At 55.6% G+C, this 22,859-nt stretch overlaps 1 protein-coding gene across 1 annotated transcript; it reads left to right on the top strand.

Moving 5' to 3' along the window:
- Positions 1 to 1,863: 1,863 nt before the first annotated feature.
- On the top strand, positions 1,864 to 21,746 carry LOC140424615 (titin-like). The gene is made up of 5 exons (XM_072507899.1): positions 1,864 to 1,976; positions 16,237 to 16,604; positions 17,830 to 18,174; positions 19,130 to 19,471; positions 21,615 to 21,746. The coding sequence occupies exons 1-5, from the start codon at positions 1,864 to 1,866 to the stop codon at positions 21,719 to 21,721; spliced, it is 1,275 nt and encodes a 424-aa protein (XP_072364000.1). The 3' UTR covers positions 21,722 to 21,746.
- Positions 21,747 to 22,859: the final 1,113 nt, after the last annotated feature.

The following is a 22,859-nucleotide window of genomic DNA, read 5'->3' as shown; positions in this document are numbered from 1 at the left end:
GGCTGAGTGAGAGGGAAGAATTGAGGGAGATCAATATTAGGAGAGAAATGGCGTTGGGGTAATTGATGGAACTGAAGGCGGATAAATCCCCAGGGTCTGATAATCTACATCCCAGAATACTGAAGGAAGTGGCTCTGGAAATAGTGGATGCATTGGTGGTCATCTTCCAGGATTCTATACATTCTGGAGCAGCCCCTGCAGATTGGAGGGTGGCTAATGTCACTCCAATATTCAAAAAGGGAGACAGAGAAAAAGCAGGGAATTATAGACCAGTAATCCTAACATTGGCAGTGGGGAAAATTCTCAAATCCATTATCAATAACTTTGTAGTGGACATTTAGAAAGCAGTGGCAGGATCAGTCAGAGTCAGCAGGGATTTATGAAGGGGAAATCATGCTTGACAAATCGAATGGAATTCTTTGAAAATGTATGTAGTAGAGTTGACAAGGGGGAGCCAGTCGATGTGGTATATTTGGACTTTCAGAAGACATTTGACAAAGTCCCGCATCAGAAATTCTCGTGCAATATTAAAGTGCATGGAATTGGGGGAAGTGTATTGAGGTGGATAGAAAACTGGTTGGGAGAGCAGAAACAAAGAGCACAGATTATTGGGTCCTTTTCAAATTGGCAGGCAGTAACTAGTGGGGTACCACATGGACCGACACTGGGACCCCAGCTATTCACAAGAGATATTGATGATTTGGATGAGGGAACAAAATGTAACGTCTCAATGTTTGTAGGTGACACCAAGTTGGGTGGGAGGGTGAATTGTGATGAGGATGCAGGGATCCTACAGCATGATCCGGACAGGTTGGGCGAGTGGGCAAATCATTGGCAGATGCAGTAGAATTTGGATAAGTGTGAGGAAGCAAAAACAGGAAGGCAGATTACGACCTGAATGGTTGTAAATTGGGAGAGGGGAGTGTGCAGCGGGACCTGGGTGTCCTTGTGCACCATTCGCTGAAGGTAAGCATGCAGGTACAGCAGGTGGTAAAGGAGGCGAATGGCATGTTGACCTTCATTGCGAGAGGTTTCGAGTACAGGAGCAGGAATGTGTTTTTGCAATTATACAGGGCCTTGGTGCGGCCACACCTAAATATTGTGTGTAGACTTCCAGTAGCGGCCATGACCTGCTAGGTCACGCGAACGGCAGCTCCCGCCGTGATCGGTGTTTCGGGCCGCTAAAAGGAGCGGCGGCGGCAATTAACAGGAGGGACCGGCATGGGAACAGACGTGGGAGAGCCCCCCCCCCTCTGGTGCATGGAGAGGACCAGGAGCGGAGCTGGCAGATGCGCGAACCCGGGGAAGAAGGTCGAGAAGGTCCGGGAGGACAAAATGGCCGCCGGAGAATATCGGGAGGTGTGGGCCCAGTGGGCAGGACAACAGCAGGAGCTCCTGAAAAACTGCTTCATGGAGCTGAAAAGGGAGATGCTGGCCTCCATGGAGAGAATTGTGGTGACCCAGAAGGCGCAGGAAAAGGAGATCAAGGAGGTGAGGAGGAAGGTGGCGGAGAACGAGGACAAGATCCTGGGCCTGGCGGTGAAAGTGGAGGCGCACGAGGCGCTCCATAACAGATGGCAGGAGAGGCTGGATGGCCTTGAGTGCAGATCTCGGTGCCACAATCTGCGGATCCTGGGCCTTCCTGAAGGAGCGGAGGGGGAGGACGCGAGCACGTACGTGGCCACAATATTGGGGACGCTGATGGGCGCGGGGGCCTTCCCACGGCCCTTGGAGCTGGATGGGGCGCACAGCGTTCTCGCTGGAAAGCCGAGGGTAAACGAGCCACCGAGGGCGATGGTGATACGGTTTCAGCGCTTGGCAGACCGGGAGCGAGTCCTGCGGTGGGCGAAGAAAGAGCGGAGCATGAAGTGGGAGAGTGGCGAGATCCGAATTTCCCAGGACCTGGGAGATGAGCTGGCGAGGAGGCGTGCAGGGTTTAACCGGGCAAAGGCGGTCCTTCACGCTAAAGGGGTGAGGTTTGGGCTCCTGCACCCGGCGAGACTGTGGGTAACATACCAGGACAGGCAACACTATTTTGATACCCCAGACGAGACGAGGTCGTTCATCAGGCAGGAGAAGCCGGACCTGAACTAAGGGACTGTTGTATGGGGGTGAAATGTGCGGGTGGGGAGGGGCCGAGGGGAGGACTGCGGGTAAAGCATAAGTTTATGGACACGTCTGCCCTAGTTTGGTTGGGGTTTGTTGTTTGTTTTGCTTGTTTTCCAGGTGTTTTGTTTTACAGGTGTTCGGTGCTAGGGGGTGGGAATCGCCCGGGACGGGCTGTCCGGGGCACGGGGAGGTCCCAGATGGCGCTTCTCCCTCTACCCTGTGGGGGAGGGGGGGGATTGGGTGGCCCGAAGGGGGCAACAAGTTAAGGGTGGATATATAGAGGCGGGAGCGGCTGGGATCAGCATGGGTGAGCTGACTCACGGAAGCAAAATGGGGGGGAAACCAGAGCTAAGCGGATGCTTGGCTGGGGGGGGGGGGGGGGGGGGGGGAGGTTTGGGGGGGGGGGGGTTTGGGGGGGGGGGGGGGGAAGGGGGGGAGGGGTGCTGCTTTGCTGACTGAAGGGGAGCCAGGTGAGGGGTATGGATGGAGAGTCGGGCGGGGGGGGTCGCCGGGGGGAGAGCTGGAGGAGGGAGGCCGGGGCACGCGGTTGGCCGAAAAAGGGAGATGGCTAGTCGGCGGGATGGGGGCCTGAATGGGCCAGTCATGCGGTCCCGCGTGTTCTCGTATTTGAAGGGGTTGAAGGTAGACGTGGCCATGTTGCAAGAGACGCACTTAAAGCTCGCGGACCAGACGAGGCTAAGGAAAGGATGGGTTGGACAGGTGTTTCACTCGGGGTTAGACTCAAAGACCAGTGGAGTGGCTATTTTGATCAGTAAATGAGTGGCGTTTGAGACGGGGAGTATCGTGGCGGACAAGGGGGGCAGGTATATATTGGTGAGTGGCAAGCTGCAGGGGGCTCGGGTGGTGTTAGTGAATATATATGCCCGGAACTGGGTCAATGCGGACCATATGCGGCGCGTACTGGGTAGGATCCCGGACTTGGAGATAAGTCAACTGATTATGGGAGGGGACTTTAATACGGTCTTGGATCGTTCCAAATCCAGAACGGGAAAGAGGCCGGCGGCGGCCAGGGCCTTGTGGGAGTTCATGGGCCAGATGCGGGGGGGAGTGGACCCCTGGAGGTTTACACGGCCAAGGATGAAGCAGTTTTCCTTTTTTTCCCATGTCCATAAAGTCTATTCACGAATAGACTTCTTTGTGTTGAGTAGAGCGTTAATCCCGAGGGTGGAGGGGGTAGAAAGATCGGCCATTGCGGTCTCGGACCATGCCCCGCACTGGGTGGACCTGCGACTGGGGTGGAACGGGGTCAGCGCCCTCTCTGGCGACTGGATGTGGGGCTGCTGGCGGACGAAGAGGTGTGCGTGCGGATAAGGAGGAGTATTGAGAATTATGTGGGAACGAATGACACAGGAGAGGTGACGGTGGCAGTGGTTTGGGAGGCTCCGAAGGCGGTCAGTAGGGGAGAGTTAATCTCCATTAGGTCCCACAGAGAGAAGGAGAGGGTGGAGAGGGAGAGACTGGTGGGAGAGATACTCAGGGTAGATAGGAGGTACGCGGAGGCCCCAGAGGGGGGATGTTGAACGAGCGCCGGAAATTACAGGCGGAGTTTGTCTTGCTGTCCACGGGGAAGGCGGAGGCGGAGCTGAGGAAAGCGAAGGGGGCAGTTTATGAGTATGGGGAGAAGGCGAGTAGGATGCTGGCGCACCAGCTGCGCAGGAGGGAGGCAGCCAGAGAGATTGGGGGAGTGCGGGATATGCCTTTTACCCCTGCCACCACCCCCCCCCCCTGGAGAAGCGCGCACACAACAATAGGGAGCATGTGAGGACTGGAGGAGGGCCCGCTGATGAGAGGCCACTGACCGTACACGAGGAAAGGGCCCTGGAACTGGCTGGCGGACCTGAGGACCGGGAGGTTGCTGATGCAGAGGTCGGGGCCCCACGAGCAAGTGAGCCACCAACAGCCCGTCCCCATATCCCCCCTCCCTTATATCCCCCTCCCCCATATCACCTGATCACTGCCTGATGTCTCACCATGCATGCTTCATTGTGTATCGCAGGACCAAACGTCCAGGCACCCATCCCCGCAGATGCAGACCGCCCGCAGGATGCCCCTCGGAGACCACGGGAGACGGAGAGACCCGCACCCTCCAGCATGCGACGCCCGCAGGATGCCCCTCGGAGACCACGGGAGACGGAGAGACCCGAACCCTCCAGCATGCGACGCCCGCAGGATGCCCCTCGGAGACCACGGGAGACGGAGAGACCCGAACCCTCCAGCATGCGACGCCCGCAGGATGCCCCTCGGAGACCACGGGAGACGGAGAGACCCGAACCCTCCAGCATGCGACGCCCGCAGGATGCCCCTCGGAGACCACGGGAGACGGAGAGACCTGGAGCAACAGGGAGACGACACCCCCGTCACGTGCGGGAGCGACCACCCAGCGATGAGGGGGGCAGTCACAGGCCCCCGTCACATCCGAGCCGGGACACCCCTACCCGGGACAGCCCTACCCGGGACAGCCCTACCCGGGACAGCCCTACCCGGGACAGCCCTACCCGGGACAGCCCTACCCGGGACAGCCCTACCCGGGACAGCCCTACCCGGGACAGCCCTACCCGGGACAGCCCTACCCGGGACAGCCCTACCCGGGACAGCCCTACCCGGGACAGCCCTACCCGGGACAGCCCTACCCGGGACAGCCCTACCCGGGACAGCCCTACCCGGGACAGCCCTACCCGGGACAGCCCTACCCGGGACAGCCCTACCCGGGACAGCCCTACCCGGGACAGCCCTACCCGGGACAGCCCTACCCGGGACAGCCCTACCCGGGACAGCCCTACCCGGGACAGCCCTACCCGGGACAGCCCTACCCGGGACAGCCCTACCCGGGACAGCCCTACCCGGGACAGCCCTACCCGGGACAGCCCTACCCGGGACAGCCCTACCCGGGACAGCCCTACCCGGGACAGCCCTACCCGGGACAGCCCTACCCGGGACAGCCCTACCCGGGACAGCCCTACCCGGGACAGCCCTACCCGGGACAGCCCTACCCGGGACAGCCCTACCCGGGACAGCCCTACCCGGGACAGCCCTACCCGGGACAGCCCTACCCGGGACAGCCCTACCCGGGACAGCCCTACCCGGGACAGCCCTACCCGGGACAGCCCTACCCGGGACAGCCCTACCCGGGACAGCCCTACCCGGGACAGCCCTACCCGGGACAGCCCTACCCGGGACAGCCCTACCCGGGACAGCCCTACCCGGGACAGCCCTACCCGGGACAGCCCTACCCGGGACAGCCCTACCCGGGACAGCCCTACCCGGGACAGCCCTACCCGGGACAGCCCTACCCGGGACAGCCCTACCCGGGACAGCCCTACCCGGGACAGCCCTACCCGGGACAGCCCTACCCGGGACAGCCCTACCCGGGACAGCCCTACCCGGGACAGCCCTACCCGGGACAGCCCTACCCGGGACAGCCCTACCCGGGACAGCCCTACCCGGGACAGCCCTACCCGGGACAGCCCTACCCGGGACAGCCCTACCCGGGACAGCCCTACCCGGGACAGCCCTACCCGGGACAGCCCTACCCGGGACAGCCCTACCCGGGACAGCCCTACCCGGGACAGCCCTACCCGGGACAGCACTACCCGGGACAGCACTACCCGGGAAGACGAAATACCGGACAGTGACTCAGAGTGGATGGGTGGAGACGAACCCCCAACCCAAAGTGCCATGGACTCAGAGTGGGACGAAGAGCACGACACAACGCCACTGCTGTCACCAACACCCTCCACCATCGCAGAAACACTCACCACGGTTGGGCACTTTAGTGATGAGGCGTCTGGTACACTCACTGGTGCGCACAACACAGCCGTCCCGGTACAGCAGGTGGAGGTAGGAGCAGCAGAGGGACCGGGCGGTCGGAGGGCAGCCCAGGCCAAGCGAACATCTGCCGCCCAGATGGATCCCGGGTTCCTGCAGTTACCACACCCACACATAGATCCGATGCAACCACCGACACGGAGACGAGCGAATAGGGTGACGGGTGGCTTGCGGCGGCTGCGGTCGCAGGTGGAGGAGTCCACCCGCGTCCAGGAGCTGGGAGTGGTCCCGGTCATGCGTGCCACCCAGGCTGACACCGCACGGGTGGCGTCCGCGGTGGAGGCAATGGGTGCGACGGTGTCAGACATGGGGAACGGTTTGCGAGGCCTGGGGCCTTCCGTGCAGGCGGCGTCTGTGGCCCAGGAAATGGCTGCCCTCTCACAGGAGGCCATGAGCCAGTGCCAGCGCCAGATGGCAGAGGCGCTCAACGCCATAGCCCAGTCTCAGCAGGCCATGGCCCAGTCTCAGCAGGCCATGGCCCAGTCTCAGCAGGCCATGGCCCAGTCTCAGCAGGCCATGGCCCAGTCTCAGCAGGCCATGGCCCAGTCTCAGCAGGCCATGGCCCAGTCTCAGCAGGCCATGGCCCAGTCTCAGCAGGCCATGGCCCAGTCTCAGCAGGCCATCGCTGAGGGCATCGGCGCCAGTGGCCATGTGCGAGCTGGCGTCGCACTGTCGCAGACAGGGTTCGACAACCCCCTGGGCTCCATGGCTGCAAACCTGCAGACCCCTGTCGATACCAGCACGGGCCTCCAGGACTGGCAGCGCCAGATGTCGGGGGCGCGTCGGATGGCCAGTCCGTTCGCATCCCCCACCCATGTAGAGGCCTGGGGGCCATCGGGCACCCCGAGGGAGGAGGAGGTGGTGTGGTCCGTCCCGGCTCCCTCTGTAGGGGAGGTCCCGGTTCACCGCGACACCTCGGACTCCCCCCTTCCGTCCCAGGTGCATCGGGTGGGCAACGGGCAGGACAGGCTGGCAGCTCGCCATCCCAGTCGCCCGGGCCGCAGCCTGGCCCATCTAGGCCAGGACGCCCCAGGAAACGGCCGCCAAAGGGATCCAGTGTCAGAGGGCAGGAATCACAGGAGTCCACCTCCAGTTCTGCTGTACCGTCTGGGGAACCACGTAGACGTAGTCAAAGGGCCCGTAAGGCTAAACAATTAGACACTGAGTAAGTTGGCACGGGTGCAGGGCACAGATGAGTTTTAGGCGCTAGGGCACATGCATGAACTCCTTTGGTTATTAAAGTCAATGTTACACCTACCGAAGCTGCCTTTGTGCTCTGTCCAAAGTGTGCGGGGGTGTCATGTACGTTGAGCGCAAGTGTGTGTGTGAGGGGTGGTCTTACCTCAGCCCCAGGTGAGTCTGCCCCCTTCCCCCTGGGCCGCCATCAACATCCCCCGGGCAGAGGACGGGACCGTGCGCTGCAGTGTCACAGCCGCATGCAGGGATGATCCGGGTGGATGGTGGTACTGTGGCCATGGGTCAGACATAGTCCAACGATGTAGAGCCAGGAGCTCATCGGAGGCGGGTTGTCATCATTCTCCATGGCCTGCGATAGACACGCGTCCACCCGCAACTGTGTGAGCCCGGCCCGTTGTGCCGCCGGTGGATCGGCAATTGGGAGTGGGGGGGGTGGTGTGCATGCGGGTGGGGTGTGTGGGGTTGGGGAGGGGGGTGAGGGTGCTGGGTGGGTGGATGGGTGGGGGGTGTGGGTGGTCGGCTGTTGTCATGGTGTGCGGTCTGTGGCCATACTACCAGATTCCCACGCCCATCTAGTCAGTGAAGCGGGCGGCTATCAGTCTGTCCCGTGCCCGCTGGGCCAGCCGGTAATGGTGGACAGCCACCCGTCTGTGTCTACCCCGTCTGCCCTGACCATTGCCCCCATCCCCCTCATCTGGGGAGGACTGGGCCTCTTCCTGCTGCTCCTCCACTCCGCCCTCCTCTGCCTGCGGCACATCGCCCCTCTGCTGGGCTATGTTGTGCAGGACGCAGCACACCACAATGATGCGGCCGACCCTATCTGACCGATACTGGAGGGCGCCCCCAGAGAGGTCCAGGCACCTGAAACGCATCTTCAGCACGCCAAAGCACCTCTCGATCACTCCCCTTGTCGCTACATGGGCATCATTGTAGCGGTTCTCCGCCTCATTGCGTGGCCTCCGTATAGGCGTCATCAGCCACGATCGCAATGGGTAGCCCCTGTCGCCCAGCAACCAGCCCCTCAGCCGGGGATGGTGTCCCTCGTACATGCCGGGGATGGATGACCGCGACAACACGAATGAGTCGTGTACACTGCCTGGGTGACGGGCGCAGACGTGCAGGATCATCATGCGGTGGTCGCAGACCACCTGTACGTTCATCGAATAGGTCCCCTTCCTATTAGTGAACACGGCCCTGTTATCTGCAGGTGGCCGCACGGCGACGTGCATCCCATCGATCGCGCCCTGGACCATGGGGAACCCGGCAATGGCAGAGAAGCCCACGGCCCGGGCATCTTGGCTGGCCCGGTCCACGGGGAAGCGGATGTAGCGGTGCGCCATGGCATAAAGGGCATCTGTCACTGCCCGGATGCACCGGTGCACCGATGTCTGCGATATGCCGGACAGGTCCCCACTCGGTGCCTGGAATGACCCCGTTGCATAAAAGTTCAGGGCCACCGTAACCTTGACGGACACGGGGAGAGGGTGTCCCCCGCCAGTGCCACGCGGTGACAGGTGTGCCAGCAGGTGGCAGATGTGTGCCACGGTTTCCCGGCTCATCCGGAGTCTCCTCCTGCATTCCCGGTCCGTGAGGTCCTGGTATGACTGCCGGGGCCGGTACACACGGGGCGCCCTCGGGTGCCTCCGTTGCCGTGGGGCCGCGACGTCCTCCTCCCCCTCCTCGTCCTGTCGGTCAGGTGTCCCTCCAGCCTGGGCGGCTGCCGCCTGCCCCTCTGCGGCAGCCTGCGCCGCCTCTCTGGCACGCTCCTCCTCCTCCTCCTCCTCCTCCTCCTCCTCCTCCTCCTCCTCATCCAGGGCAACATAGACATGAGCGGCTGCCACCACGGCGGCCAACATCGCTGGATGATCTGAAAACATGACGACCTGGTGGGGGGGAGGGGAACGACGACATGTCATCATTGCCCATATCCCCTCCTCCCCCCAGCCAGGTGGCATGGACCGCATGGGTCCAACTGTTGGAGGCGGGCACCTGGCCAGGTGGACCAACTCATTTGCCCTCCCATCACCCACCCCGGCACGGACCCCCCCCCCCCCCAACTTCCACCCCGGCACGGACCCCCTCCCCAACCCCCAACCTCCACCCCAGCACGGACCCCCTCCCCAACCTCCACCTCGGCATGGACCCCCCCCCAACCTCCACCCCGGCACGGACCCCCTCCCCAACCCCCAACCTCCACCCCGGCACGGACCCCCTCCCCAACCCCCAACCTCCACCCCGGCACGGACCCCCTCCCCAACCCCCAACCTCCACCCCGGCACGGACCCCCTCCCCAACCCCCAACCTCCACCCCGGCACGGACCCCCCCCCCAACCCCCAACCTCCACCCCGGCACGGACCCCCCCCCCAACCTCCACCCCGGCACGGACCCCCTCCACAACCCCCAACCTCCACCCCAGCACGGACCCCCTCCACAACCCCCAACCTCCACCCCGGCACGGTTCCCCTCCCCAACCCCCAACCTCCACCCCAGCACGGACCCCCCCCCCCAACTTCCACCCCGGCACGGACCCCCTCCCCAACCTCCACCCCGGCACGGACCCCCACCCGGCACTCCCCCGGAGCCCAGCCTACTCTAACCATCCCCCCCCCGCCGCACACACACACAAGCCGAGACACACCTCTCCTCAGGCAATCAGTCTGCGGCCACGCCATTTCCTGCCCAGAGCCAACCCCCCAGGCCGTCACTCACCTCCTCGCTGGTCGGCGTGAGCCTGGAGCACCGGGTCACGCCGATGAAAAGGAGGTTTGATTCACGTCGACGTGAACGGTCATCACGTCGACGGGACTTCGGCCCATCCGGAAGGGAGAATATCGGCAGGCCGAAAATCGGCTGCCTTGCGCAGACCCGTGACATTCTCCGCGGCAGCGGCGCCATTAACGCCCCGCCGACTTTTCTCCCTTCGGAGACTTCGGCGGGGGCGGGGGCGGGATTCACGGCGGCCAACGGCCATTCTCCGACCCGGCGGGGGGTCGGAGAATGACGCCCCTGGAGTTTGCACATTCTCCCTGTGTTTGCGTGGGTTTCACCCCCACAACCCAAAGATGTGCAGGGTAGGTGGATTGGCCACACAAAATTGCCCCTTTATTGGAAAAAATGAATTGGGTTCTCGAAATTTATTTTTAAAAAACACCATCAGAGTGAGGGGAGGGAGACCATTGTCTATAGAATAAAATGGAGCCATTTCCACTGCTCAGTACTGACGAGCTCTCCGAGTATCTGTGGAGACGCAGGGTGAACCTTGCCGAAGTCTGCTGCTGGGGCTCCTGAATTATCATCCCCAAAACCACTTTAATGTCCCTCAGTAACCCAATCTGTTCCATGGGAATGAATCAGAGAATCACAGAAACATTCCCGACAGTGCAGGAGGAGGCCATTGGGCCCATTGAGTCTATATTGACCCTGTGAATGAGCCCCCCGCCAAGGCCCACTCCTCCACACTTAATTTTGTTTTTTAATAATCTTTATTGTCCCAAGTAGGCTTACGTTAACACTAGTCGCCACATTCCGGCGCCTGTCCGGGTACACAGAGGGAGAATTCAGAATGTCCAATTCACCAACAACACGTCTTTCGCGGCTTGTGGGAGGAAACCGGAGCACCCGGAGGAAACCCACGCAGACACGGGGGAAAACGTGCAGACTCCGCACAGACAGTGACCCAAGCCGGGAATCGAACGTGGGACCCTGGAGCTGTGAAGCAACAGTGCTAACCACTGTGCTACCGTGCCGCCCAACATCTATCCCCATGTCACCATGTAAGCTTTTGAATAGTACGGGCAATTTAGCATGACCAATCCACCTACCCTGCACATCTTTAGACACTGAGGGACAATTTAGCATGGCCAGTCCACCTAACCTGCATAGCCTTGGACACTGAGGGACAATTCAGCATGACCAATCCACCTAACCTGTGCATCTTTTCTCTGTGGAATGAAACCGGAGCACCCGGAGGAAACCCACGCAGACACGGGGAGAATGTACAAATTCCACACAGTCACCCAAGACTGGAATTGAACTTGTGTCCCTGGCGCTGTGAGACAGCTGTGCTGACCCGGGTCCCTGGCACTATGAGACAGCTGTGCTGACCCGGGTCCTTGGCACTATGAGACAGCCGTGCTGACCCGGGTCCATGGCACTGTGAGATAGCAGCTGACCCGGGTCCTTGGCACTGTGAGATAGCATTGCTAACCCGGGTGACTGGCGCTGTGAGGCAGCAGTCATAACCTCAATGTCACCGTGCTGTCACACCTCTAGAAGTAAAAATAGGAAGTAATATTGAGACATCCCGCAATCATTCACAGCAACATCGAATAGAAGAGTGTGAGAAAGAAACAAGAATTGTGTGTTTGCAATAGGACTTTGTTTGGAATGTTTTGCCCAGCTCTCTCTGCTCTGACTCTCACCCTCTGTATGGTGGTGGGTAAGTAACCTGGGGCTGCTTGCACATCGTTATGTTTTTGAGTTGATTTTCTGGTTATTGGGGGTGATGTGTGTTTTTAGTCAGATTTTCCTGTTTAAGAGTTGGGATAGTTTGGGGTTCATGGTTCAATGGGAAAATACAGCGTCAGAGACAACACTGAGCCCCCAGCTCAGGGATCCCACTCTGAAACTCCAGCGGCCGGCAATCCACAGACACAATTGTCTCACTCTTCATGTTCAAAACATCGTTGGACGGCACGGTGGCACAGTGGTTAGCACTGCTGTCTAGGGAGCTGAGGACCTGGGTTAAAACCCGGCCCCGGGTCACTGTCTGTGTGGAGTTTGCTCATGCTCCCCGTGTCTGCGTGGGTTTCACCCCCACAACTCAAAGATGTGCAGGGTAGGTGGATTGTCCATTCCAAATTGCTCCTTGGGTACTCTAAATTTAATTTTAAAATTAACAAAACCTCGTTAATTCATTTATTCCCATTTCTCCTGATTTGCGTGATGATTTTCATTGGATTATTTACCGTCCTAGAATGTTAAATGGAGGGAATTAATTTGCCAGCGGATTTCTTCCTCAAATCCACCATTCATAAACTGCTCCTGAATTATCATCCCAAAATCCTCCAGACCCCTTTCATGTCCGTGAGGAGCCTGATCCGTCTCATAGGAACAGTCACCCTATTGAAGCCTTTCCCCCAAACTTGTGTGCCCCTATTTACTGCTGTCTGTGTGAATGGGAATGGGAGGTGTAGGGATTGCTGAGGGGGTCAGCACACTGAGGAGGATGTTTAATGTACAGATGCTGAAGGCTGAAGTGACTCTGACACAACTCCAGGCATTTTTCTGCCTCTATGCTTCAGTCAGGAATTTTGTGAGCATGTTTCCTGATCTAATTAGTGTGAGTGATCCGAGCTTCCCAATGGGAATCCTGTGGTGATGTTGAGGGGGATGTGAAGAGGTCCCACTCGGTGCCTCAGCAGAGTTGACAATCTCAGAAAGCCACCTTGGAATGTTCTGCCCACCAGAGGGTCAGAACCCTGCCCCTTGCGTTGAGGGTCCTGAATCCAGTAACGTTGCCGTAGGCTGCAGGGGGCGTTGGGAACTCAAAGTGGTCAGAAATTCTTGAGATCCAGTTTGATTGTTGGACGATCGTTGGGTCAGGAGATCAGTTTACCCAGTGTATCTCACAAAGACTCCATGAGACGAATAGAGTGAAGTCGATGAGGCTTTATTAAGCGTGATGTAGCCTTCGAGGCCTACATCAGATCGACCACAGGCCGAGTCTCAGACGAACAAAAACTGCAGGTCCTGCACTCGAGGGTGAGCACGGAGATTTTCACCCTCATTGAAGACACCGACGATTTCCAAACGGCGTTCACAGCACTGAGAAGTCTCTACGTTCGCCCAGTTAACCAAATCTACGCTCGCTACCAGCTCCCGGAGAATCGATGGACGAGTTCTACGCCGCGCTGCTGATTTTGGGACGAGCCTGCAGCTGCCCGTCGGTGAATGCAAACGAACACACGGACATGTTAATGCGCGACGCTTTTGTGGCAGGTATGCAATCCTCCCAAATCCGCCAAAGACTTCTAGAAAAAGAGTCGCTAGGACTCTCAGAGGCACGGGCCCTAACAGCCTCCCTAGACGTCGCCGCGCGTAATACCCGCGCCTACGGCCCCGACCGCGCGGCAGGCCATTGGGCCCCGTACGTACCCGTCGCGGCAAACTCCCTACCCCCCCCCCCCCCCGGACACCCCACAGGCTTGAGCAGTCCAAACGCCGAGTCGCACCGGGGGCGCCCGCTGTTATTTCTGCGGCCAGGCGAAGCACCCCCGACAATGCTGTCCGGCCCGCGCAGCCATCTGCAAAAGCTGCGGGAAAAAGGGCCATTATGCGGTGGTGTGCCGATCCCACGAGGTCGCCGCCGTCCCGGGGCCACAGGGAGCCCTACAAGCAATCTACGCCTCCCAACCCCCCCAGCACGCCATGTGCGACCCGCAGACGCCGCCATTTTGGGTCCCGACCACCGCGGCCCCGGGAGAACTGGGAGCCCTGCACGCCGCCTACGCTCCCCAACCCCCCTCCCCGCAGTCCATGTACGACCCGCCGCCGGCGCTCCCGACTTGGGTGCCGGCCAACACTCTCCACGGAGAGGAAGGGGTTTTTCGCGTCCCGAACGCCACCCTCACCCCCGTCCCGCGCCCCACGCCTGACCCGCCGGCGCCGCCTACCTGGGCCCCGACCGCCGCTGTCCCCGGTGAGGGAGCTCCTTGCGCTCGCGGCCCCACGCCTGACCCGCCGGCGCCGCCTACCTGGGCCCCGACCGCCGCTGTCCCCGGTGAGGGAGCTCCTTGCGCTCGCGGCCCCACGCCTGACCCACCGGCGCCGCCTACCTGGGCCCCGACCGCCGCTGTCCCCGGTGAGGGAGCTCCTTGCGCTCGCGGCCCCACGCCTGACCCGCCGGCGCCGCCTACCTGGGCCCCGACCGCCGCTGTCCCCGGTGAGGGAGCTCCTCGTGCTCCTTGCGCTCGCGGCCCCGCGCCTGACCCGCCGGCGCCGCCGGTTTGGGCCCCGACCCCCGCTGTCCCCGGCGAGGGAGCTCCGCGCGGTCCTAGCGCCTGCGGCCCTGGCGCTCGCAGTGAGGGAGCTCCGCGCGGTCCTAGCGCCCGCGGCCCTGGCGCTCGCAGTGAAGGAACTCCGCGCGGTCCTAGCGCTCCCCAGACCCCCCAGCACACCATGTGCGACCCGCAGATGCCGCCATTTTGGGTCCCGACCACCACGAGGGGAGGAGGGGCGCCGCCATCTTGGACCGCTCCCGGCCTGTACGACGCATGGGAGCGGCCATTTTGTCCACCCCCGACGCCATCTTGTGACCCCTCAGCCACGTGCGATGTATGGGGGCAGCCATTTTGTCCATCCCCGACGCCATCTTGGACGGCAACAACGGACCCCACCCCACTACTACAACCACGGCTCGCTTCGGTTACGCTCTGTCAGGCTCGGCCCCGGACTCTCCAGACGACGACGACAACGGTCCTAATTAACGGCCACGAGACGCCATGCCTAGTCGACTCCGGGAGAATGGAAAGTTTTACTATCGGGCTGCTGGGGAACAGACACGCTTAATAAATTGTAGCGCACAAAGACTCCCATGAGACGAATAGAGTGAAGTCGATGAGGCTTTATTAAGCGTGTCTGTTCCCCAACAGCCCGATAGTAAACTGGCATGCGGGGGAAGACACCGGCTTCTTATACTGCGCCTTCAGGGCGGAGCTTGAGGTCAACGGCCAACCAGGACCCGGGATCTGTCAGCCAATGCCATTAGGGCTTCCAGTCCCACATGACCCCCAATACATACTACCACACCCAGCGTGCCCAATGGGAGATGATTATTTTATCAATTTTCATAGACTTTTGAATTTTATCTTTCTCAGCTTCTGATAGGATCCTTGATGTGAAACCACAAGAAGCCAGGAAAGAGAGTGAAGTCAGACAGGAAATGACATCCAACAATGTGATTAGAAATCTCAATTAAAATAAAATGAAGAGAAATGTTGCACTTAAGAAAGGAAATATAACATGTCCTGGGAATTATAGACAATTTGGTATCACATAAGTTGTATGAAACATAATGAAATTACCACTAAAAAAATCTAGACTCTAAAAAACAAACAGAAGAATGAATAGTCAACATGGACTTGAAATGGACGTGTCATTCTTGACCAAATCAATTCATAGACTCAGAGAATCCCCACAGTGCAGAAGGAGGCCATTCAGCCCATCCAGCCTGCACCGACCCTCTGAAAGAGCACATGACACAGGGTCAGGGCCCCACCCTATCCCCGTAACCGAACACTAAGGGGCAAATTTCCATGGCCAATCTATTTAACCTGTATATCTTTATACTGTGGGAGGAAACCGGAGCAGCCGGAGGAAACCCACACAGACACGGGGAGATGATGCAAACTCCATACAGACAGTCACCCGAGGCCAAAATTGAACCTGGGTCCCTGGTGCTGTGAGGCAGTAGTGCTAACCTCTGTGTTACCATGCCACTGAACAGAATTCTTTGAAGAGCTAACTAAGAGAGTAGACATAGGTAAACTTGTAGATGTAATATATTTAGATTTCCTTTGATAAGGTAATAAACAAATGAATGAGAGAAGACGGGAATTGGAGCTCTACAATGTTCTGTGCTGGGATGACTCTTGTTTACCATTTATATCAATAATTTAAACTTGGACCACGCTTAACAGAGGAAACTGCACTGCTCCTGGCTGAATACATTCTGTTCCTGGCTCTAAGGCCTGCAAGCAGCCATTCATAACTCCAGCACACATTTGGTCAATCTGACCCACCTCCAGGACATCGTTCTATCCCTCAAATCCTCCCCACTGTGTCCATCTTGGCTCAGTTCAAATCCCACTTGAGACGCGAGGCTTTGAGCACAAAATGCTGGGCTGACATTATTGGTCAGTACAGTGCGATGTGAGACAGTGAAGTTCAGGGTGTGGATAAAGCAACTGGGCTACAAGTTACTGATGACAATGCACAATATTAATTCCTGATCTACACGGGATTTTATAATAACTTGTGTTTCAGCTTCTATTTTGTATTTTCTTATTTGTTCTGATCTTCAGTTATTTTCTGTTCACAGGTCATGTGACAGGGGCGGTCCTTATCCAATCTCCTCAAGTTGTGAAAGTGCCTGAGGGTGAAACAGTGACGTTTCTGTGTGACTTACAGAGCAAGAATGTATGGCAGACTGTGGATTTATACCATGTACATTGGTACCGCTCACAAAGTCAGGAATGGATATTGAGTCATGATGCAAATGGCGAAGTTTCCCGGGCGACAGGTCTTTATGATCGGTTTCAGCCTTCCAGAGATGTTCCCGGTAACAGCTACATTCTGACAGTCAGAGATGTGAAGCCCGGTGACTCCGCTGTCTATATCTGTGGGATTTGGGGGAAAATCTTTGGGAATGGAACCCGGCTGAATGTAACCAGTGAGTAATGTCTATGCTTTATTACTTTTATTCCAAATAATGTTATTGCACAAAGACTGAGTTTAAAAACAGTGAGTTGACCGCCCAGAACTTGAATCTTGATGAAAAGAGAGAGATGTTGCTGAAGTTTGATACAGATGAGAATGTGGAGGGAGGATCAGTAAGTTTGTGAAAGACACAAAGATTGAGCTGGTGGTTAATAGTGAGGAAGAAGGTTTCCGGTTGCAGGGGGGGGGGGGGGGGGCGGGGTAGCACAGCACCGGGGCGGGGGGGGGGGGGGGGGGCTGGTAGAATGGGAACGGGTCTGTCGCCCGGCGCCGATCCCAGCGGGTTTCCCGATCTCAGCGGCCTCGAGCGCAGAATACCGGCCGATGTCCCCGTGGATTGTTCCTAAAATGAAGGAATTTGGGAAATTTGTAACGAGTGCATTCTCTAAATCTGCAGCGATCTCTTTTAGAATCACAGGGTGTGGGCCATCAGGTGTGGGAGATTTTCCAGCTTGCTGTCTTTGCCCTCCCCTCCCGGAGGTGGGAACTCTTCCTGAGCTTTGTTCCCTGCAGTCCTGGCCACACAGATTGGTGGCATCGACAATGATTTATTAAACCATTGAGCAGCTCAATGCTCACTTTCCAATCATCAATGAGAATTGCTGGAATGTGGACTAAAGAAACAAAGGTTTGTTCTTGAATTGAGCAACTCCTTCAGCTAATAGGACAAGGGCCACAAAATAGTTGCCCCAGACTTTGAATGTGAGTGAGGAACACATTAACTGGCGGCTTCAGTGCGGCCGGGACAATGGGTGGAATCTTGTGGAGGTGATGGGAACTCAGCGGGTGGCTGGAGAGGCAGCCACACCCCACATCATTTCTTTTTGGGAAGCTCCATTGGATTATGTGAGCATGGAGGGATTGACAGGTCAATAATGGGTCTGACCCTGTGATCGAGGACCCCGGAGTCTCCGATCGGAGGGTGGCACTTCTACGAAAAGCAGAAAGAAAGGCTGCAATTCTCTGGCCGTTGCGATTGCCGCCGGCAGCGCCCCCTCGCCCGGGGCTTTCCCTGTGGCGTGGCTTCAATGGGAAATCCCATTGACAAGCGGGAAGGCAGAATCGCGCTGCCTGGGAACAGCGCGCCACCGAGAAACACGCGGCTGGGAAAGCGGAGAATCAGCCCAGACTGCAACCTCAGCACCTGTTTATAAATTGTTGATATTTTTCTCTTAAAGGTGAGAAACCTCCAGTCCTTATCCAGTCTCAGAGTCTGGAACGTGTCCCAGAGGGTCAGACTGCACGGTTCCACTGCTCCATGCAGAACGCCGCAGTGAGATACACAAAAGTTTCTTGGTACCGGGAGCTGCCAGGGAAAGAGAGGGAGAGGATTTTAGCACTTGATACAAAGAATTATGTAGACCGGGATTCAGGTTTCTCTGAGCGTTTCCAGCCTTCCAGACACATCGACTCCAACAGCTTCATCCTGACAATCAGCAACGTGCAGCCCAGTGACACTGCCGTCTATTACTGCTCAGTGTGGGGAGATATCAGTGGGGATGGATCACAGCTGAATGTAACCAGTAAGTACAGTTTCCATTATTCTCATTAATCTTCACACCACGTGTTCTGTCTTGTGGTTCTCAGAAGTCTCAAATGTTCACACTTTTTTGGACACAAAGCCCGCTTCTTGATACAGGTGATGGGGTCTCTCACTCACTGGCCTGAGATCCAGGGAGAGGCCCATGTTGCTTCCTTTGTGAAGGATCAGGCACATACATAGACAGCGGTGGGCCTTCCACATGGCCATGGTGCCTGAGACAGGGAGCTGCACATTGCAAACACCAGTCAAACCAGTGGCCCACAACAAGCTCAGGCTGAGGGACTCGGACCAAAGGTGATTGTGGGAGTGTTTGGGGTCATAGGTTGAGATTGTGGGAAGAGGGGTTAGCAACCTGGACAGGGTGGTAGCTCTTCACAGGCCCCCCTCCCCCTTCCTGATGTCATGGCAGCCAGTACTTAACAATGAGGAACTCCCCCAGGTCACCATTAGAAACACGAAGTGGGTTAGTTTTTATCCAAATGGGGAGTCCCCCTCCTGATGCTGGTGGTGGAATGCGGTCTTCAAATGGGTATTGGTGCCAATTTAAGGATTTTGTTTGGATGGTGGGGGAGTGTCCGAGGAAGGGTGCTCTTCCAGAGGGTTTGTGCATACTGGATGGGCTGAATGGCCTCTTTCTCCACTGCAGTGATTCTGTGTTTTTTTTTTTTACAATTTCAAGTACCCAATTCATTTTTTCCAATTAAGGGCCAATTTGGCGTGGCCAATCCACCTACCCTGCACATCTTTGGGTTGTGGGGGTGAAACCCACGCAGACACGGGGAGAATGTACAAACTCCACACGGACAGTGACCCAAAGCTGGGATCGCACCTGGGACCTCGGCGCCGTGAGGCACCAACGATTCTATGTTTAACTACCAGAGCTACTTTGTAAATCCAAAATACTCTTTTAAATTATGAATATTGTTTCTCCAAAGGTGCAGATGCCCCAGTGGTTATCCAGTCTCCTGCCCCAGAACCTATCAGACAGGGTCAGAGTGCACGGTTACAATGCATCCTGCATAACGCCGCTGTGACACATTCTGATGTTCATTGGTACCGACAACAACCAGCTTACATCGAGTGGATTTTAACAGATGAGATACTGAACAACACACGATGGGGTCCTGGCTTCTCTGAGCGTTTCCAGTCTTCTCGAAACATGTCCAGTAACAGCTTCATTCTGACAATCAGCAACATTCAGCCCAGTGACGCTGCCATCTACTATTGTGAAGTGAGGGGAGATATCGATTGGAATGGAACCCAGCTCACTGTAATAAGTAAGGACAAGTTACATTTTCCAACTTCACAGACTCGAGCACATAATCTAGTGCAGGACATACTGGTTGATGGATTTCTAGGTGCCAATGATATTGAGGGTTATGGGGATAGTGAGGGAAAATGGTGCTGAGGTCAACACTCAGCCATAGCCCAGTTGAATAACACAGAGGGCTCGAGGGGCTGAATGGCCTACTCCTGCTGCTCTGCTCTGACAAAGGGAATTGCCCACAATGTCCATACAGAGTGAACACACTGGAATTGAAGATGAAAGGGAAAAGGATATGTGAGGAGAGCTGTTGAACTGGTTGGGGATTGGCTGTTGGGGAAAGATCCCTTGGAAACAGCTCTGGGCTGGGAGTAGGTGATGTTTGAATTATCCATCCAGGCAGTCTGGAAATGTATTGGACTGTGAAAAGCAGTTTCTGAAGGTCTTTGATTTTCACATTTGAGTGCAACGTGGTTTGAGAGATCATGTGGGATACTTTTAGTCAAGTTACAGCAGTTGTGCCTCGGTTAATATTAACTGGATTTTGATATTTAAACATATATTAGGGAGTATTGCCTGGAAGAATTTTATTTATGAGTCTGATCAATTAGGGAGTCTTTTGGGGGAACATATTGTGAAATCAATTTTAACTGTGTAATTGTAATTGTGTGTGGTTAAATTTTCTTTTCTTCTCAATAAATCTTGGAGGTTTACATTTAAAAACTCCAAAATCGCCACTGGACTGCCCCTTTCTGGGAACACTGCTACTTACCATCAATGCAGTTCCTGGAACATTGTCTCAGGCACAGTGCTGCAGTACCTCTTACAGCCACTGTAGCGCTGTGCATGGAGGGACTGGGACTTCTTTCCAAATGCGGACCGGAGTTCATTTGAGCAGGAAATGGCAGCAATGTTGTCGAGTCGTCCCCGCCGACTCTCCGAATGATGAGCAAGGAACTCTCACCATCCATAAAATCCAAGCCATACGGACCTTTACTGACATCTCCAGTTGTCCCAAAGTGCTTTACAACCAATTAAACCCTTTGTAAAGCTTGGGCCCTATTTAAATGTAGGAAATATATCGGCCAATTTGTGCACAGCAAGCTCCCTAAATAACAATGTGATAATGGCCCGATAATATCATCTTTGTCGTGTTGAAGAATGAATATCACAAGTCGGAATAGTTTGTCTCAATTTGCTTCAGCAAAATGATTGAGAATTCGGAACAATTCTATCACAGGATGATCAGACGAGACTTTAAACCAAGCCCTGGTCCGCTCTCTCTGGGAGATGCAGGAGGCCACATGACAGTAGCTTAAGAAGAGCAGGAGAGTTCACCCCAGTCAGTAACTCGAGGGAATAAACTAAACAAAACCCATCCCATTAGCTCCCTTTCAGCCTGGCACGCTGCCCATCACAGCCAACATTGGCAATGGCCTGAATCAACACAATTACTCTGAACTTTAGTCCCAATCCCACTCACACATTTAAGTCACTTTTTTGAATAGGTTAATTCTCTTTGGAGGGTGTTCCATTAATCTAAAACTCTCTACATTCTTCCTTGTTAATTTTGCAATCACAATCTTTTAGACAAACTCCATCTTGCTAACTGATGTGTCATTGACATTTCCTCTTCCAATATAGAGAACTTTACCTTCATCTCAGTCCCCATTGCTCTGCCTTTCCTCAACTCAACTCCTCCATGTGTAAAAACAAACTTCATCTTGTTTATACGGATCGCCTGGTCACATTAGTGGTGTCGGTCACACAATACACACCACCTATCCAAAAGTCACTCCCCTACAGTGTAATGTTGGTGTGGACGGAGGAGGATACAGAACGGAACTCACTGGGGATCTGTTGGTGGTTTTCTTTCCATCTGTGGAACTTTGCTGCACTGTTACCAAGTCAGCCAGAATGGCCAGCAAGTGGTCAGTGTGTGATATAAGATTGGCCTGCCGCATTATCAATAAATCAAATTGATCTGAGTTTAAACTGACATTGTTATTCCAGGTGTCCAGCAGATAGAAATATCTGCTCAGTCTGAATTCCACCTGCTTTCATGTCTCTACTTTACCATTTCAAATGTCACCGACTGACGAGAATCAAATCCATTCCCCGTCCTTTAACCGTAAACATGTGATTTCCTTTCACAGACCCGGCTGACGCTGAGAAGACGAAGCTTGTCTGGATCATTGTGGGAACTCTTACGGGATTTGCAGGACTTAGTTTGCTCATCGGATTCATAGTGCTTCGGAAATAACAATCCCGTAATTTTGACAGAATAATTCAGTTTCTCTCGGTTATTGTGTATAGTTTGTATTGTTTGTTTATGGGATGTGGGCATTGTTGGCAAGATCAGCATTTATTGCCAATCTCTAATTTCCCTTGCGAGCAATTAACAGTCAACCCCATTGCTGAGGATCTGATGGTACAATCCCAGACCAGACGAAAACAGTGGATGAGATACGGGACAGGAACCCCAATATTTGATCTTAATTTGGTAAAACTGTGATGAAATGACACCTCACACCAGGAGTGATTTGGGGAAAAATAGGGATATGGTGTATTAAACAAACTTGACTACTTAGAGTACTAAATTATATTTTACATCACACCAGGAAATAGCTGACAATCGCCACGTAAACAATGCAAATCAATACAGTGAATACAGTAACCCTTAACTGCTATCTTTGTTCCCACTCAAACAATTAAAAATCCCATCTCAACTCTCATAAGAGCATAAGAACTAGGAGCAGGAGTAGGCCATCTGGCCCCTCGAGCCTGCTCCACCATTCAATGAGATCATGGCTGATCTTTTGTGGACTCAGCTCCACTTTCCGGCCCGAACACCATAACCCTTAATCCCTTTATTCTTCAAAAAACTATCTATCTTTATCTTAAAAACATTTAATGAAGGAGCCTCTACTGCTTCACTGGGCAAGGAATTCCATAGATTCACAACACTTTGGGTGAAGAAGTTCCTCCTAAACTCAGTCCTGAATCTACTTCCCCTTATTTTGAGGCTATGCCCCCTAGTTCTGCTTCCACCCGCCAGTGGAAACAACCTGCCCGCATCTATTCTATCTATTCCCTTCATAATCTTATCTGTTTCTATAATATCCCCCCTCATCCTTCTAAATTCCAACGAGTACAGTCCCAGTCTACTCAACCTCTCCTCGTAATCCAACCCCTTCAGCTCTGGGATTTACCTCGTGAATCTCCTCTGCACACCCTCCAGTGCCAGTATGTCCTTTCTCAAGTAAGGAGACCAAAACTGAACACAATACTCCAGGTGTGAAATCACTAACACCTTATACAATTGCAGCATAACCTCCCTCGTCTTAAACTCCATCCCTCTAGCAATGAAGGACAAAATTCCATTTGCCTCATTAATCACC

Source organism: Scyliorhinus torazame, chromosome 1 (genome assembly GCF_047496885.1).
Source record: "Scyliorhinus torazame isolate Kashiwa2021f chromosome 1, sScyTor2.1, whole genome shotgun sequence".
NCBI lineage: Eukaryota > Metazoa > Chordata > Chondrichthyes > Carcharhiniformes > Scyliorhinidae > Scyliorhinus > Scyliorhinus torazame.
This window is presented reverse-complemented; position numbering and strand designations above follow the sequence as displayed.